This window comes from Salvelinus alpinus, chromosome 6, assembly GCF_045679555.1.
Source record: "Salvelinus alpinus chromosome 6, SLU_Salpinus.1, whole genome shotgun sequence".
In the NCBI taxonomy this organism is placed as follows: Eukaryota; Metazoa; Chordata; class Actinopteri; order Salmoniformes; family Salmonidae; genus Salvelinus; species Salvelinus alpinus.
In genome coordinates, this window is record NC_092091.1 from 90,902,880 (window position 1) to 90,921,775 (window position 18,896).

The 18,896-nt window shown below is 49.1% G+C and overlaps 1 protein-coding gene across 1 annotated transcript; it reads left to right on the top strand.

Annotated features, from left to right (window-relative positions):
• Positions 1 to 2,017: 2,017 nt before the first annotated feature.
• On the top strand, positions 2,018 to 18,302 carry LOC139579569 (homeobox protein HMX1-like). Its single transcript, XM_071408322.1, has 2 exons — positions 2,018 to 3,033; positions 17,293 to 18,302. Exons 1-2 carry the CDS (start codon positions 2,649 to 2,651, stop codon positions 17,919 to 17,921), a joined length of 1,014 nt encoding a protein of 337 aa, XP_071264423.1. The 5' UTR covers positions 2,018 to 2,648; the 3' UTR covers positions 17,922 to 18,302.
• The last annotated feature ends 594 nt before the right edge of the window (positions 18,303 to 18,896 follow it).

An 18,896-nucleotide genomic window follows, 5' to 3' on the forward strand; every position in this document is an offset into this window, starting at 1 on the left:
CTCTTGCACTGAAATGCAGTGCCGTTAGACAGCTGCGCTACTCGTGAGCCGGAGAGAAATAATGACGACTCAAAAAACAAAATGTCACACGTCCTCGGTTAGCAGAACTTCCCTTCTCTATGTGATTGGGAGATGTCTTAAATAATACACTCCGACGGCAGGAAGACGACTGCCGACAGTGAATTCTATTTTCCTCGATATGCTCGAAAATATAAATTTTACCGGTCACTTATTGGAAATATTAACCTATAGCCGACATTTAGTATGGTCTTCCTAACTATGGTTTAATAACATACAGTCAAGATGACAGGGTCTTCCTAACTATGGTTTAATAACATACAGTCAAGACGACAGGGTCTTCCTAACTACGGTTTCATAACATACAGTCAAGACGACAGGGTCTTCCTAACTATGGTTTAATAACATACAGTCAAGATGACAGGGTCTTCCTAACTATGGTTTAATAACATACAGTCAAGACGACAGGGTCTTCCTAACTATGGTTTAATAACATACAGTCAAGATGACAGGGTCTTCCTAACTATGGTTTAATAACATACAGTCAAGATGACAGGGTCTTCCTAACTATGGTTTAATAACATACAGTCAAGATGACAGGGTCTTCCTAACTATGGTTTAATAACATACAGTCAAGATGACAGGGTCTTCCTAACTATGGTTTAATAACATACAGTCAAGATGACAGGGTCTTCCTAACTATGGTTTAATAACATACAGTCAAGATGACAGGGTCTTCCTAACTATGGTTTAATAACATACAGTCAAGATGACAGGGTCTTCCTAACTATGGTTTAATAACATACAGTCAAGATGACAGGGTCTTCCTAACTATGGTTTAATAACATACAGTCAAGACGACAGGGTCTTCCTAACTATGGTTTAATAACATACAGTCAAGATGACAGGGTCTTCCTAACTATGGTTTAATAACATACAGTCAAGATGACAGGGTCTTCCTAACTATGGTTTAATAACATACAGTCAAGATGACAGGGTCTTCCTAACTATGGTTTAATAACATACAGTCAAGATGACAGGGTCATAACATAGTGCACTAATAATACACAAACAGAATGTAGAGAGAAAATAACAAAACATATTTAGCCTTTACTTGTCTACTCACACAGAAAAGCGCACACGGTAAGTCTACATTAATTAGTCTATAGAGCTGGAAAATATTGCCCAAAAATCCATATTGCGGTAAATTGCCTGAATTGAAGCGATAATGATAAATAGAACGATACGTTTATAACTTTAATACGCACTACAGTTTTTTTTAAATGGTATTATCTACTACTAGTAGTTTGATGGTTGTAGACATACATTTTGTCCCATTTAACAAGCGCCCATATTAGCACTCGCGTCATTTCTCTAGTGAAGGCTTCTTATCTGTAAGGAATGGTATCAACAAAATACCAGCGATAAATGATCAGGTTGGTTTGTGTCGATCATTAGCAGTTTATCGTCCCAGCTCTACAATAGAACCAATTAACGCTTTACGCAGAGATATACGCAGAGATGTACGCAGAGCTTTACGCAGAGCTTTACACAGAGCTTTACGCAGAGCCATACGCAGAAGCCATACGCAGAGCTATACACAGAGATATACGCAGAGCTATACACAGAACTTTACGCAGAGCTATACGCAGAACTATACGCAGAGATATACGCAGAGCTATACGCAGCGCGTTTTCGTCAACAAGAAAATGGACTCAAAGTAGTTTTTTATTTTTATTTTTTAACTATGATGCTTTTGAAGTCCTTATTTTTAGAGCCGACATGACAAGCAGCATATTGCGTTTTCCCGGTTAGCCAATAGGCGGCGGTGTATGTACAGTAGTAGATACGGACGGCTCTTCCTCTCCGCATACAGCGCTGTGGAACGTGGAACCATACGGGACCCGCGAGGAGGATGACTGTGCTCTCTATCTCTTCCTGTATTTTCATTTGCCTCCTAATTGACCCAAATAAAGGCTCGTTCACTGACTGACTGGGGGGGGGGGGGTTCTCCCTGGCCCCGGAGGTGCTCGCGCGCAGGCACACACACGCGCGCACTCAGCAATAGCTGAGGGGAGGCGAGAGGCGAGTCCCGGTCAGACAGAGTAATTCTCGGCTCCGTCCCAAATGGTACGCTATACCTTTTTATAGTGCATACCTTTGACCAGGGTCTGTAGGGTTGTGGTCAAAAGTAGTGCACTGTGTAGGGGATAGAGTGCCATTTGCCACGGAAGGCTCTCTCCTCTCCTGGAGTAATCCCATTTGATATTGTGCTTGTCCAATCAGCGGATACCCTCCGCTCGTCAACGGTTTGACTTGACTCGCTTCCCGCTGTAGGCTACTACCTCTCCGGTCTCTGCCCGGTGCTGTGCTGGCGCCACCGAGCTCCAGGGCCGCGCTGGTAACGAGTTCCACGTTTCGGTGAGGATTTATCATTTATAAACAGCGGTGAATGGAGAAACCCGTTTGAGATGGTGCTTTTAATCTCTGACCGGGACACACGTCAACAACGAAAATAACCGTTTTGTTTTGCGGGGTAATAGAACACACGTGCTCGTCGTCAACTGTGTGGACGGGTTGGACGGACGCAGGAGGACCCGTCGTGATTGTTTTGTTCCAGTGGCCAGGAAATGTGCATATTTTTTTCAACTAAAAACATCATGCACGACAAGGCGCCAGACACTCAGGCTTCGACACCGTCAAAAGTCTCCTCGTTTTACATCGAAAACCTACTCGGCTCGAGGAAGAATGGAGAGTCAACGTCTTTCAACCGACAGGTCAACAACAACAACAACAGCCAGTATAGTAGCAGGACCGCGGAGGAGAATGTGGAGAGGAATGAGATGGTCTACCCTAGCCGAGTCTTAGCGGGACATCCCAGCCAAGTGGCCGGTCAAGTGGCAGTCTGCTCCGGCCTCGGCGCCGAAGATTCCCCCCGGAGAGACTCGCAGTTAGAATGGTACAGAGCAGCCGCAGCCGTTAACGTCAAACCACTCAGTCTCAAAAGGTCCAGCAGTAAGTAGCCTATGTCTTTATTTTATTGGATAAATAGTTGTGTTTAATTGTTTTTAAACCGCATAATCGAATCTACGGTATGAGTTACATTGTAAATAAAACGCCCAAAGAGCCATCGTTTAAATGTGACTGCATGGGCAATACAGTAATCTGTCTGTATTCCGTTAGATACATAGTCATATAATTATCTCTGACTGCATGATCGAAGCTGGTAGGATAGTCTATATTGTGTATATAAAAAAACAGCTTCTCATTGCGATCGAAGGGTTTGAATGGGCCAGTTATATTTGGCTATAACAACACGAGGTTTTAGGCCTGTATCCGACATCTAGGGCCTAAAACATCTCACAATAACCTTTATTTAATCAGTCCCATTGAGGTACAAAAAAAAACAACTATTTTTACCAGGGAGACCTGCCAAGGCGGTTTAACCACATTTCGACATGCATGTCGCGTAAGTAAACACCTGGGCCAAGAACATCTCACAATATGTTACGTCTATATCGTGTGTCGTGATAGTCCTATCGCGCATCACGGCTAAGCCTATATCTCTAATTACGCACTCTGCCTGTCACCGTGGTTACGGATCGCAAATGGCACCCTATTCCCTATATAGTGCACTACTACTGATAGAGGGAAGTGTTATCTGGTCCTGTCTGGTCAGCCAGTCTACTGATAGAGAGAAATGTTCTCTGGTCCTGTCTGGTCAGCCAGTCTACTGATAGAGGGAAGTGTTCTCTGGCCCTGTCTGGTCAGCCAGTCTACTGATAGAGGGAAGTGTTCTCTGGTCCTGTCTGGTCAGCCAGTCTACTGATAGAGGGAAGTGTCCTCTGGTCCTGTCTGGTCAGCCAGTCTACTGATAGAGGGAAGTGTCCTCTGGTCCTGTCTGGTCAGCCAGTCTACTGATAGAGGGAAGTGTTCTCTGGTCCTGTCTGGTCAGCCAGTCTACTGATAGAGGGAAGTGTTCTCTGGTCCTGTCTGGTCAGCCTGTCTATTGATAGAGGGAAGCATCCTCTGGTCCTGTCTGGTCAGCCAGTCTACTGATAGAGGGAAGTGTTCCCAGGTCCTGTCTGGTCAGCCAGTCTACTGATAGAGGGAAGTGTTCTCTGGTCCTGTCTGGTCAGCCAGTCTACTGATAGAGGGAAGCATCCTCTGGTCCTGTCTGGTCAGCCAGTCTACTGATAGAGGGAAGTGTTCTCTGGTCCTGTCTGGTCAGCCAGTCTACTGATAGAGGGAAGCATCCTCTGGTCCTGTCTGGTCAGCCTGTCTACTGATAGAGGGAAGTGTTCTCTGGTCCTGTCTGGTCAGCCAGTCTACTGATAGAGGGAAGTGTTCTCTGGTCCTGTCTGGTCAGCCTGTCTACTGATACAGGGAAGCGTCCTCCGGTCCTGTCTGGTCAGACAGTCTACTGATAGAGGGAAATGTCCTCTGGTCCTGTCTGGTCAGCCAGTCTACTGATAGAGGGAAGTGTTCTCTGGTCCTGTCTGGTCAGCCAGTCTACTGATAGAGGGAAGTTTCCTCTGGTCCTGTCTGGTCAGCCAGTCTACTGATAGAGGGAAGTGTTCTCTGGTCCTGTCTGGTCAGCCAGTCTACTGATAGAGGGAAGTCTTCCCTGGTCCTGTCTGGTCAGCCAGTCTACTGATAGAGGGAAGTGTCCTCTGGTCCTGTCTGGTCAGCCAGTCTACTGATAGAGGGAAGTGTTCTCTGGTCCTGTCTGGTCAGCCAGTCTACTGATAGAGGGAAGTGTTCCCTGGTCCTGTCTGGTCAGCCAGTCTACTGATAGTGGGAATCGTCCACTGGTCCTGTCTGGTCCACCAGTCTACTGATAGAGGGAAGTGTTCTCTGGTCCTGTCTGGTCAGCCAGTCTACTGATAGAGGGAAGTGTTCTCTGGTCCTGTCTGGTCAGCCAGTCTACTGATAGAGGGAAGTTTCCTCTGGTCCTGTCTGGTCAGCCAGTCTACTGATAGAGGGAAGTGTCCTCTGGTCCTGTCTGGTCAGCCAGTCTACTGATAGAGGGAAGTGTTCTCTGGTCCTGTCTGGTCATCCAGTCTACTGATAGAGGGAAGTGTTCTCTGGTCCTGTCTGGTCAGCCAGTCTACTGATAGAGGGAAGTGTTCTCTGGTCCTGTCTGGTCAGCCAGTCTACTGATAGAGGGAAGTGTCCTCTGGTCCTGTCTGGTCAGCCAGTCTACTGATAGAGGGAAGCATCCTCTGTTCCTGTCTGGTCAGCCAGTCTACTGATAGAGGGAAGTGTCCTCTGGTCCTGTCTGGTCAGCCAGTCTACTGATAGAGGGAAGTGTTCTCTGGTCCTGTCTGGTCAGCCAGTCTACTGATAGAGGGAATTGTTCTCTGGTCCTGTCTGGTCAGCCAGTCTACTGATAGAGGGAAGTGTCCTCTGGTCCTGTCTGGTCAGCCAGTCTACTGATAGTGGGAAGCGTCCACTGGTCCTGTCTGGTCCACCAGTCTACTGATAGAGGGAAGTGTTCTCTGGTCCTGTCTGGTCAGCCAGTCTACTGATAGAGGGGAGTGTCCTCTGGTCCTGTCTGGTCAGCCAGTCTACTGATAGAGGGAAGCGTCCTCTGGTCCTGTCTGGTCAGCCAGTCTACTGATAGAGGGAAGTGTTCTCTGATCCTGTCTGGTCAGCCAGTCTACTGATAGAGGGAAGTGTTCTCTGGTCCTGTCTGGTCAGCCAGTCTACTGATAGAGGGAAGTGTCCTCTGGTCCTGTCTGGTCAGCCTGTCTACTGATAGAGGGAAGCGTCCACTGGTCCTGTCTGGTCCACCAGTCTACTGATAGAGGGAAGTGTTCTCTGGTCCTGTCTGGTCAGCCAGTCTACTGATAGAGGGAAATGTTCTCTGGTCCTGTCTGGTTAGCCTGTCTACTGATAGAGGGAAGTGTTCTCTGGTCCTGTCTGGTCAGCCAGTCTACTGATAGATGGAAGTGTTCTCTGGTCCTGTCTGGTCAGCCTGTCTACTGATAGAGGGACGTGTTCTCTGGTCCTGTCTGGTCAGCCAGTCTACTGATAGAGGGAAGTGTCCTCTGGTCCTGTCTGGCCAGCCAGTCTACTGATAGAGGGAAGTGTTCTCTGGTCCTGTCTGGTCAGCCAGTCTACTGATAGAGGGAAATGTTCTCTGGTCCTGTCTGGTCAGCCAGTCTACTGATAGAGGGAAGTGTCCTCTGGTCCTGTCTGGTCATCCTGTCTACTGATAGAGGGAAGTGTTCTCTGGTCCTGTCTGGTCAGCCTGTCTACTGATAGAGGGAAGTGTTCTCTGGTCCTGTCTGGTCAGCCAGTCTACTGATAGAGGGAAGTGTTCTCTGGTCCTGTCTGGTCAGCCTGTCTACTGATAGAGGGAAGTGTTCTCTGGTCCTGTCTGGTCAGCCAGTCTACTGATAGAGGGAAGTGTTCTCTGGTCCTGTCTGGTCAGCCAGTCTACTGATGGAGGGAAGTGTCCTCTGGTCCTGTCTGGTCAGCCAGTCTACTGATAGAGGGAAGTGTTCTCTGGTCCTGTCTGGTCAGCCAGTCTACTGATAGAGGGAAGTGTTCTCTGGTCCTGTCTGGTCAGCCAGTCTACTGATAGAGGGAAGTGTTCTCTGGTCCTGTCTGGTCAGCCAGTCTACTGATAGAGGGAAGTGTCCTCTGGTCCTGTCTGGTCAGCCAGTCTACTGATAGAGGGAAGTGTTCTCTGGTCCTGTCTGGTCAGCCAGTCTACTGATAGAGGGAAGTGTTCCCTGGTCCTGTCTGGTCAGCCAGTCTACTGATAGAGGGAAGTGTTCTCTGGTCCTGTCTGGTCAGCCAGTCTGCTGATAGAGGGAAGTGTTCTCTGGTCCTGTCTGGTCAGCCAGTCTACTGATAGAGGGAAGTGTTCTCTGGTCCTGTCTGGTCAGCCAGTCTACTGATAGAGGGAAGTGTTCTCTGGTCCTGTCTGGTCAGCCAGTCTACTGATAGAGGGAAGTGTCCTCTGGTCCTGTCTGGTCAGCCAGTCTACTGATAGAGGGAAGCGTCCACTGGTCCTGTCTGGTCCACCAGTCTACTGATAGAGGGAAGTGTTCTCTGGTCCTGTCTGGTCAGCCAGTCTACTGATAGAGGGAAATGTTCTCTGGTCCTGTCTGGTTAGCCTGTCTACTGATAGAGGGAAGTGTTCTCTGGTCCTGTCTGGTCAGCCAGTCTACTGATAGAGGGAAGTGTCCTCTGGTCCTGTCTGGCCAGCCAGTCTACTGATAGAGGGAAGTGTTCTCTGGTCCTGTCTGGTCAGCCAGTCTACTGATAGAGGGAAATGTTCTCTGGTCCTGTCTGGTCAGCCAGTCTACTGATAGAGGGAAATGTTCTCTGGTCCTGTCTGGTTAGCCTGTCTACTGATAGAGGGAAGTGTTCTCTGGTCCTGTCTGGTCAGCCAGTCTACTGATAGAGGGAAGTGTCCTCTGGTCCTGTCTGGCCAGCCAGTCTACTGATAGAGGGAAGTGTTCTCTGGTCCTGTCTGGTCAGCCAGTCTACTGATAGAGGGAAATGTTCTCTGGTCCTGTCTGGTCAGCCAGTCTACTGATAGAGGGAAGTGTCCTCTGGTCCTGTCTGGTCATCCTGTCTACTGATAGAGGGAAGTGTTCTCTGGTCCTGTCTGGTCAGCCTGTCTACTGATAGAGGGAAGTGTTCTCTGGTCCTGTCTGGTCAGCCAGTCTACTGATAGAGGGAAGTGTTCTCTGGTCCTGTCTGGTCAGCCTGTCTACTGATAGAGGGAAGTGTTCTCTGGTCCTGTCTGGTCAGCCAGTCTACTGATAGAGGGAAGTGGTCTCTGGTCCTGTCTGGTCAGCCAGTCTACTGATAGAGGGAAGTTTTCTCTGGTCCTGTCTGGTCAGCCAGTCTACTGATAGAGGGAAGTGTTCTCTGGTCCTGTCTGGTCAGCCAGTCTACTGATAGAGGGAAGTGTTCTCTGGTCCTGTCTGGTCAGCCAGTCTACTGATGGAGGGAAGTGTCATCTGGTCCTGTCTGGTCAGCCAGTCTACTGATAGAGGGAAGTGTTCTCTGGTCCTGTCTGGTCAGCCAGTCTACTGATAGAGGGAAGTGTTCTCTGGTCCTGTCTGGTCAGCCAGTCTACTGATAGAGGGAAGTGTTCTCTGGTCCTGTCTGGTCAGCCTGTCTACTGATAGAGGGAAGTGTTCTCTGGTCCTGTCTGGTCAGCCAGTCTACTGATAGAGGGAAGTGTTCTCTGGTCCTGTCTGGTCAGCCAGTCTACTGATGGAGGGAAGTGTCCTCTGGTCCTGTCTGGTCAGCCAGTCTACTGATAGAGGGAAGTGTTCTCTGGTCCTGTCTGGTCAGCCAGTCTACTGATAGAGGGAAGTGTCCTCTGGTCCTGTCTGGTCAGCCAGTCTACTGATAGAGGGAAGTGTTCTCTGGTCCTGTCTGGTCAGCCAGTCTACTGATAGAGGGAAGTGTTCCCTGGTCCTGTCTGGTCAGCCAGTCTACTGATAGAGGGAAGTGTTCTCTGGTCCTGTCTGGTCAGCCAGTCTACTGATAGAGGGAAGTGTCCTCTGGTCCTGTCTGGTCAGCCAGTCTACTGATAGAGGGACGCGTCCACTGGTCCTGTCTGGTCCACCAGTCTACTGATAGAGGGAGTGTTCTCTGGTCCTGTCTGGTCAGCCAGTCTACTGATAGAGGGAAATGTTCTCTGGTCCTGTCTGGTTAGCCTGTCTACTGATAGAGGGAAGTGTTCTCTGGTCCTGTCTGGTCAGCCAGTCTACTGATAGATGGAAGTGTTCTCTGGTCCTGTCTGGTCAGCCTGTCTACTGATAGAGGGACGTGTTCTCTGGTCCTGTCTGGTCAGCCAGTCTACTGATAGAGGGAAGTGTCCTCTGGTCCTGTCTGGCCAGCCAGTCTACTGATAGAGGGAAGTGTTCTCTGGTCCTGTCTGGTCAGCCAGTCTACTGATAGAGGGAAATGTTCTCTGGTCCTGTCTGGTCAGCCAGTCTACTAATAGAGGGAAGTGTCCTCTGGTCCTGTCTGGTCATCCTGTCTACTGATAGAGGGAAGTGTTCTCTGGTCCTGTCTGGTCAGCCTGTCTACTGATAGAGGGAAGTGTTCTCTGGTCCTGTCTGGTCAGCCAGTCTACTGATAGAGGGAAGTGTTCTCTGGTCCTGTCTGGTCAGCCTGTCTACTGATAGAGGGAAGTGTTCTCTGGTCCTGTCTGGTCAGCCAGTCTACTGATAGAGGGAAGTGGTCTCTGGTCCTGTCTGGTCAGCCAGTCTACTGATAGAGGGAAGTGTTCTCTGGTCCTGTCTGGTCAGCCAGTCTACTGATAGAGGGAAGTGTTCTCTGGTCCTGTCTGGTCAGCCAGTCTACTGATGGAGGGAAGTGTCCTCTGGTCCTGTCTGGTCAGCCAGTCTACTGATAGAGGGAAGTGTTCTCTGGTCCTGTCTGGTCAGCCAGTCTACTGATAGAGGGAAGTGTTCTCTGGTCCTGTCTGGTCAGCCAGTCTACTGATAGAGGGAAGTGTTCTCTGGTCCTGTCTGGTCAGCCAGTCTACTGATAGAGGGAAGTGTTCTCTGGTCCTGTCTGGTCAGCCAGTCTACTGATAGAGGGAAGTGTTCCCTGGTCCTGTCTGGTCAGCCAGTCTACTGATAGAGGGAAGTGTTCTCTGGTCCTGTCTGGTCAGCCAGTCTACTGATAGAGGGAAGTGTTCTCTGGTCCTGTCTGGTCAGCCTGTCTACTGATAGAGGGAAGTGTTCTCTGGTCCTGTCTGGTCAGCCAGTCTACTGATAGAGGGAAGTGTCCTCTGGTCCTGTCTGGTCAGCCAGTCTACTGATAGAGGGAAGCGTCCACTGGTCCTGTCTGGTCCACCAGTCTACTGATAGAGGGAAGTGTTCTCTGGTCCTGTCTGGTCAGCCAGTCTACTGATAGAGGGAAATGTTCTCTGGTCCTGTCTGGTTAGCCTGTCTACTGATAGAGGGAAGTGTTCTCTGGTCCTGTCTGGTCAGCCAGTCTACTGATAGATGGAAGTGTTCTCTGGTCCTGTCTGGTCAGCCAGTCTACTGATAGAGGGAAGTGTTCTCTGGTCCTGTCTGGTCAGCCTGTCTACTGATAGAGGGAAGTGTTCTCTGGTCCTGTCTGGTCAGCCAGTCTACTGATAGAGGGAAGTGGTCTCTGGTCCTGTCTGGTCAGCCAGTCTACTGATAGAGGGAAGTTTTCTCTGGTCCTGTCTGGTCAGCCAGTCTACTGATAGAGGGAAGTGTTCTCTGGTCCTGTCTGGTCAGCCAGTCTACTGATAGAGGGAAGTGTTCTCTGGTCCTGTCTGGTCAGCCAGTCTACTGATGGAGGGAAGTGTCATCTGGTCCTGTCTGGTCAGCCAGTCTACTGATAGAGGGAAGTGTTCTCTGGTCCTGTCTGGTCAGCCAGTCTACTGATAGAGGGAAGTGTTCTCTGGTCCTGTCTGGTCAGCCAGTCTACTGATAGAGGGAAGTGTTCTCTGGTCCTGTCTGGTCAGCCTGTCTACTGATAGAGGGAAGTGTTCTCTGGTCCTGTCTGGTCAGCCAGTCTACTGATAGAGGGAAGTGTTCTCTGGTCCTGTCTGGTCAGCCAGTCTACTGATGGAGGGAAGTGTCCTCTGGTCCTGTCTGGTCAGCCAGTCTACTGATAGAGGGAAGTGTTCTCTGGTCCTGTCTGGTCAGCCAGTCTACTGATAGAGGGAAGTGTCCTCTGGTCCTGTCTGGTCAGCCAGTCTACTGATAGAGGGAAGTGTTCTCTGGTCCTGTCTGGTCAGCCAGTCTACTGATAGAGGGAAGTGTTCCCTGGTCCTGTCTGGTCAGCCAGTCTACTGATAGAGGGAAGTGTTCTCTGGTCCTGTCTGGTCAGCCAGTCTACTGATAGAGGGAAGTGTCCTCTGGTCCTGTCTGGTCAGCCAGTCTACTGATAGAGGGACGCGTCCACTGGTCCTGTCTGGTCCACCAGTCTACTGATAGAGGGAGTGTTCTCTGGTCCTGTCTGGTCAGCCAGTCTACTGATAGAGGGAAATGTTCTCTGGTCCTGTCTGGTTAGCCTGTCTACTGATAGAGGGAAGTGTTCTCTGGTCCTGTCTGGTCAGCCAGTCTACTGATAGATGGAAGTGTTCTCTGGTCCTGTCTGGTCAGCCTGTCTACTGATAGAGGGACGTGTTCTCTGGTCCTGTCTGGTCAGCCAGTCTACTGATAGAGGGAAGTGTCCTCTGGTCCTGTCTGGCCAGCCAGTCTACTGATAGAGGGAAGTGTTCTCTGGTCCTGTCTGGTCAGCCAGTCTACTGATAGAGGGAAATGTTCTCTGGTCCTGTCTGGTCAGCCAGTCTACTAATAGAGGGAAGTGTCCTCTGGTCCTGTCTGGTCATCCTGTCTACTGATAGAGGGAAGTGTTCTCTGGTCCTGTCTGGTCAGCCTGTCTACTGATAGAGGGAAGTGTTCTCTGGTCCTGTCTGGTCAGCCAGTCTACTGATAGAGGGAAGTGTTCTCTGGTCCTGTCTGGTCAGCCTGTCTACTGATAGAGGGAAGTGTTCTCTGGTCCTGTCTGGTCAGCCAGTCTACTGATAGAGGGAAGTGGTCTCTGGTCCTGTCTGGTCAGCCAGTCTACTGATAGAGGGAAGTGTTCTCTGGTCCTGTCTGGTCAGCCAGTCTACTGATAGAGGGAAGTGTTCTCTGGTCCTGTCTGGTCAGCCAGTCTACTGATGGAGGGAAGTGTCCTCTGGTCCTGTCTGGTCAGCCAGTCTACTGATAGAGGGAAGTGTTCTCTGGTCCTGTCTGGTCAGCCAGTCTACTGATAGAGGGAAGTGTTCTCTGGTCCTGTCTGGTCAGCCAGTCTACTGATAGAGGGAAGTGTTCTCTGGTCCTGTCTGGTCAGCCAGTCTACTGATAGAGGGAAGTGTTCTCTGGTCCTGTCTGGTCAGCCAGTCTACTGATAGAGGGAAGTGTTCCCTGGTCCTGTCTGGTCAGCCAGTCTACTGATAGAGGGAAGTGTTCTCTGGTCCTGTCTGGTCAGCCAGTCTACTGATAGAGGGAAGTGTTCTCTGGTCCTGTCTGGTCAGCCTGTCTACTGATAGAGGGAAGTGTTCTCTGGTCCTGTCTGGTCAGCCGGTCTACTGATAGAGGGAAGTGTCCTCTGGTCCTGTCTGGTCAGCCAGTCTACTGATAGAGGGAAGCGTCCACTGGTCCTGTCTGGTCCACCAGTCTACTGATAGAGGGAAGTGTTCTCTGGTCCTGTCTGGTCAGCCAGTCTACTGATAGAGGGAAGTGTTCTCTGGTCCTGTCTGGTTAGCCTGTCTACTGATAGAGGGAAGTGTTCTCTGGTCCTGTCTGGTCAGCCAGTCTACTGATAGATGGAAGTGTTCTCTGGTCCTGTCTGGTCAGCCTGTCTACTGATAGAGGGACGTGTTCTCTGGTCCTGTCTGGTCAGCCAGTCTACTGATAGAGGGAAGTGTCCTCTGGTCCTGTCTGGCCAGCCAGTCTACTGATAGAGGGAAGTGTTCTCTGGTCCTGTCTGGTCAGCCAGTCTACTGATAGAGGGAAATGTTCTCTGGTCCTGTCTGGTCAGCCAGTCTACTGATAGAGGGAAGTGTCCTCTGGTCCTGGCTGGTCATCCTGTCTACTGATAGAGGGAAGTGTTCTCTGGTCCTGTCTGGTCAGCCTGTCTACTGATAGAGGGAAGTGTTCTCTGGTCCTGTCTGGTCAGCCAGTCTACTGATAGAGGGAAGTGTTCTCTGGTCCTGTCTGGTCAGCCTGTCTACTGATAGAGGGAAGTGTTCTCTGGTCCTGTCTGGTCAGCCAGTCTACTGATAGAGGGAAGTGGTCTCTAGTCCTGTCTGGTCAGCCAGTCTACTGATAGAGGGAAGTGTTCTCTGGTCCTGTCTGGTCAGCCAGTCTACTGATAGAGGGAAGTGTTCTCTGGTCCTGTCTGGTCAGCCAGTCTACTGATAGAGGGAAGTGTTCTCTGGTCCTGTCTGGTCAGCTAGTCTACTGATGGAGGGAAGTGTCCTCTGGTCCTGTCTGGTCAGCCAGTCTACTGATAGAGGGAAGTGTTCTCTGGTCCTGTCTGGTCAGCCAGTCTACTGATAGAGGGAAGTGTTCTCTGGTCCTGTCTGGTCAGCCAGTCTACTGATAGAGGGAAGTGTTCTCTGGTCCTGTCTGGTCAGCCAGTCTACTGATAGAGGGAAGTGTTCTCTGGTCCTGTCTGGTCAGCCAGTCTACTGATAGTGGGAAGTGTTCTCTGGTCCTGTCTGGTCAGCCAGTCTACTGATAGAGGGAAGTGTTCTCTGGTCCTGTCTGGTCAGCCAGTCTACTGATAGAGGGAAGTGTTCTCTGGTCCTGTCTGGTCAGCCTGTCTACTGATAGAGGGAAGTGTTCTCTGGTCCTGTCTGGTCAGCCAGTCTACTGATAGAGGGAAGTGTTCTCTGGTCCTGTCTGGTCAGCCAGTCTACTGATAGAGGGAAGTGTTCTCTGGTCCTGTCTGGTCAGCCAGTCTACTGATAGAGGGAAGTGTTCCCTGGTCCTGTCTTGTCAGCCAGTCTACTGATAGAGGGAAGTGTTCTCTGGTCCTGTCTGGTCAGCCAGTCTACTGATAGAGGGAAGTGTTCTCTGGTCCTGTCTGGTCAGCCTGTCTACTGATAGAGGGACGTGTTCTCTGGTCCTGTCTGGTCAGCCAGTCTACTGATAGAGGGAAGTGTTCTCTGGTCCTGTCTGGTCAGCCAGTCTACTGATAGAGGGAAGTGTTCTCTGGTCCTGTCTGGTCAGCCAGTCTACTGATAGAGGGAAGTGTTCCCTGGTCCTGTCTTGTCAGCCAGTCTACTGATAGAGGGAAGTGTTCTATGGTCCTGTCTGGTCAGCCAGTCTACTGATAGAGGGAAGTGTTCTCTGGTCCTGTCTGGTCAGCCTGTCTACTGATAGAGGGAAGTGTTCTCTGGTCCTGTCTGGTCAGCCAGTCTACTGATAGAGGGAAGTGTTCTCTGGTCCTGTCTGGTCAGCCAGTCTACTGATAGAGGGAAGTGTTCTCTGGTCCTGTCTGGTCAGCCAGTCTACTGATAGAGGGAAGTGTTCTCTGGTCCTGTCTGGTCAGCCAGTCTACTGATAGAGGGAAGTGTTCTCTGGTCCTGTCTGGTCAGCCTGTCTACTGATAGAGGGAAGTGTTCTCTGGTCCTGTCTGGTCAGCCAGTCTACTGATAGAGGGAAGTGTTCTCTGGTCCTGTCTGGTCAGCCAGTCTACTGATAGAGGGAAGTGTTCTCTGGTCCTGTCTGGTCAGCCAGTCTACTGATAGAGGGAAGTGTTCTCTGGTCCTGTCTGGTCAGCCTGTCTACTGATAGAGGGAAGTGTTCTCTGGTCCTGTCTGGTCAGCCAGTCTACTGATAGAGGGAAGTGTTCTCTGGTCCTGTCTGGTCAGCCAGTCTACTGATAGAGGGAAGTGTTCTCTGGTCCTGTCTGGTCAGCCAGTCTACTGATAGAGGGAAGTGTTCCCTGGTCCTGTCTTGTCAGCCAGTCTACTGATAGAGGGAAGTGTTCTCTGGTCCTGTCTGGTCAGCCAGTCTACTGATAGAGGGAAGTGTTCTCTGGTCCTGTCTGGTCAGCCTGTCTACTGATAGAGGGAAGTGTTCTCTGGTCCTGTCTGGTCAGCCAGTCTACTGATAGAGGGAAGTGTTCTCTGGTCCTGTCTGGTCAGCCAGTCTACTGATAGAGGGAAGTGTTCTCTGGTCCTGTCTGGTCAGCCAGTCTACTGATAGAGGGAAGTGTTCTCTGGTCCTGTCTGGTCAGCCAGTCTACTGATAGAGGGAAGTGTTCTCTGGTCCTGTCTGGTCAGCCTGTCTACTGATAGAGGGAAGTGTTCTCTGGTCCTGTCTGGTCAGCCAGTCTACTGATAGAGGGAAGTGTTCTCTGGTCCTGTCTGGTCAGCCAGTCTACTGATAGAGGGAAGTGTTCTCTGGTCCTGTCTGGTCAGCCAGTCTACTGATAGAGGGAAGTGTTCTCTGGTCCTGTCTGGTCAGCCTGTCTACTGATAGAGGGAAGTGTTCTCTGGTCCTGTCTGGTCAGCCAGTCTACTGATAGAGGGAAGTGTTCTCTGGTCCTGTCTGGTCAGCCAGTCTACTGATAGATGGAGAGGTTCAATGAGTGTCTGTCTGTCTGTCTGTCTGTCTAAAATAGTGTACTAGATAGGGAATAGGGCCCTGGTCTAAAATAGTGTACTAGATAGGGAATAGGGCCCTGGTCTAAAATAGTGTACTAGATAGGGAATAGGGCTCTGGTCACTAGTAGTTCACTATATAGGGAAAAGGGCCCTGGTCACTAGATGTGCACTATATAGGGAATAGGGCTCTGGTCACTAGTAGTGCACTATATAGGGAATAGGGTTCTGGTCACTAGTAGTTCACTATATAGGGAATAGGGCTCTGGTCACTAGTAGTTCACTATATAGGGAATAGGGCTCTGGGCACTAGTAGTTCACTATATAGTGAATAGGGCTCTGGTCTAAAGTAGTTCACTATATAGGGAATAGGGCCCTGGTCACTACTAGTTCACTATATAGGGAATAGGGCTCTGGTCACTAGTTGTTCACTATATAGGGAATAGGGCTCTGGTCACTAGTAGTTCACTATATAGGGAATAGGGCTCTGGTCACTAGTAGTTCACTATATAGGGAATAGGGCTCTGGTCACTAGTAGTTCACTATGTAGGGAATAGGGCCCTGGTCACTAGTAGTTCACTATACAGGGAATAAGGCTCTGGTCTCTAGTAGTTCACTATATAGGGAATAGTGCTCTGGTCACTAGTAGTTCACTATATAGGGAATAGGGCTCTGGTCACTAGTTGTTCACTATATAGGGAATAGGGCTCTGGTCACTAGTAGTTCACTATATAGGGAATAGGGCTCTGGTCACTAGTAGTTCACTATATAGGGAATAGGGCTCTGGTCACTAGTAGTTCACTATGTAGGGAATAGGGCCCTGGTCACTAGTAGTTCACTATACAGGGAATAAGGCTCTGGTCTCTAGTAGTTCACTATATAGGGAATAGTGCTCTGGTCACTAGTAGTTCACTATATAGGGAATAGGGCTCTGGTCACTAGTAGTTCACTATATAGGGAATAGGGCTCTGGGCACTAGTAGTTCACTATATACTGAATAGGGCTCTGGTCACTAGTAGTTCACTATATAGGGAATAGGTTTCTGGTCACTAGTAGTTCACTATATAGGGAATAGGGCTCTGGTCACCAGTAGTTCACTATATAGGGAATAGGGCTCTGGTCACTAGTAGTTCACTATATAGGGAATAGGGCTCTGGTCACTAGTAGTTCACTATATAGGGAATAGGGCTCTGGTCACTAGTAGTTCACTATATAGGGAATAGGGCTCTGGTCACTAGTAGTTCACTATATAGGGAATAGGGCTCTGGTCACGAGTAGTTCACTATATAGGGAATAGGGCTCTGGTCACTAGTAGTGCACTATATAGGGAATAGGGCTCTAGTCACTAGTAGTGCACTATATAGGGAATAGGGCTCTGGTCACTAGTAGTTCACTATATAGGGAATAGGGCTCTGGTCACTAGTAGTGCACTATATAGGGAATAGGGCTCTGGTCACTAGTAGTTCACTATATAGGGAATAGGGCTCTGGTCACTAGTAGTTCACTATATAGGGAATAGGGCTCTGGTCTCTAGTAGTTCACTATGTAGGGAATAGGGCCCTAGGTCAGAAGTAGTTCACTATATAGGGAATAGGGTTCTGGACACTAGTAGTTCACTATATAGGGAATAGGGCTCTGGTCACTAGTAGTGCACTATATAGGGAATAGGGCTCTGGTCACTAGTAGTTCACCATATAGGGAATAGGGCTCTGGTCACTAGTAGTTCACTATATAGGGAATAGGGCTCTGGTCACTAGTAGTTCACTATGTAGGGAATAGGGCCCTAGGTCAAAGGTAGTGCACTATTTAGGGAATTGTACTTTTCAGAATGGGTAGGCACCCTGACCACCTTGGTTATCTCTCCATCAGTTATCTCTCCATCAGTTATCTCGACACCCTGTTATCTCTCCATCAGTTCTCTCTACACCATGTTATCTCTCCATTGGTTATCTCTCCATCAGTTCTCTCTCCGTCCTATTACTCTTTAAGCTCAAAGATTAACTATAGCTATAGGCCTATATTTTAACCCTTTGATTTTTGGCCAACTTCTGTTCTCAGCAACAGCCTATTTAAATCATTCTGACTTTGATGCCATGTGTCCATATTCGATTCACATTTTAATAATGTTGTATTTTTTTCCACAGATCCCACAGAGGACAGTAGATGCTCAGATGCCCGTTGCTGCTCCCACTCAGCCAGCGACCGAGACTCCGTCTCTCCCGCGGTGTCAGAAGAACTCACTGAAGGCAGCAACAAAACGGGACGGAAAACGGCAGACAGCAGCCTGACCGACGACAACGACGAGACGCAGAATGCCTTTGACGATCAGTCGGACCCGGAAGCCCCTCTGGACCAGAGCTCTATCCGGAAGAAGAAAAGTAGAACCGTTTTCAGTCGGAGTCAGGTGTTTCAGTTGGAGTCGACGTTCGATACGAAACGGTACCTCAGCAGTTCTGAACGGGCAGGTATCGCGGCCTCTCTCCACCTAACGGAAACGCAGGTGAAAATCTGGTTCCAGAACCGACGGAATAAATGGAAGAGACAGCTGGCGGCGGATCTAGAGGCCGCAAACGTTTCCCGCTCGTCCCGACGGATAGTCAGAGTTCCGATTCTATATCACGAAAGCAACACGCCCTCGACGTTGCGTTTCAACATCGACGTGTCCCAGGTCTCCCCACCGTTGATGAATTTCTCAAACCCTATGAACTATCCCTTCTCTTCGTTCGCTCACTCCGTGAGTTTACTACGCTCGCAAATGACCGGGTTGGTGTAAAGACCAATTATCGAACTTTCATTTTTTTTTGTTCACGTCATATCATCATTTATTCAATTATTGAAGATAGGGGAATCGTGCAATAACAATACCTGCAATGGCCGCTGAAAACCAAACAAGTTAATTAAACAGTGTGAAGAAATGGCCTCAGACTCACAAATGATCGCGGTGTTTTTTAATGTTGTAATTGTAGTACTTTACATATCTACTTGTATTATATTATCACCACACTAGATAATTATAGTGTTGTGCCGGCCCACATTGGTATGTTTTTTAATACACACTTATTTGTACAAAGACTTTTATATCCAAAGCCAGTTTCTAACGTCACTTTTTCCCCCCACACAATATATCTCTAAATAAACGAATCACAAGATATGAGTGAAGTGTGTGTGTGTGTGTTTGTCTCTGCTGTTGTCCTGTGTGTCCTCCGGCAACGTGTTTGGGGTCAATTTCGTGCTATTTTGACTAAAATCCAGAGTTGAACCTGCGTGAGATTCGATTGATCAACTGTAGCCTAAAGTTGATCAATCCATGTGAAATTGTAAAGTCATTTGATTGTAATTTTGATCGGAATTGACCCAATCTTTTTGGCTCCTCCATGACTATAGACTACACATATAGACTACTACATTTTATGTCGCCAGTTTTACTTCCGTCGAATAGACGCCAACGAGGACAGAATAAGTAGCATGCAGCTAATGGCTATTTCGGACACATATCAGCGTATTGGCCTTCACTTAAAACACAAGTTCATTCGAAAAGTTACAAAATGAAGTGTGTAGCCTAAATCTGTAGGGGAGCGGAGAAGAAAACAAAAATGCCTTTTTGAAAGCTATATATTTAAAAAAAGAAGCTCCCGACACGTTTCCATGTTTTACCCCAGCGGGAAAACAACATTTGACTTCATAGAATTATGTTTTAACATGGCCATGCCCGGCATGCAGACCCAACATGCTCTCTGCCCTGCAACTG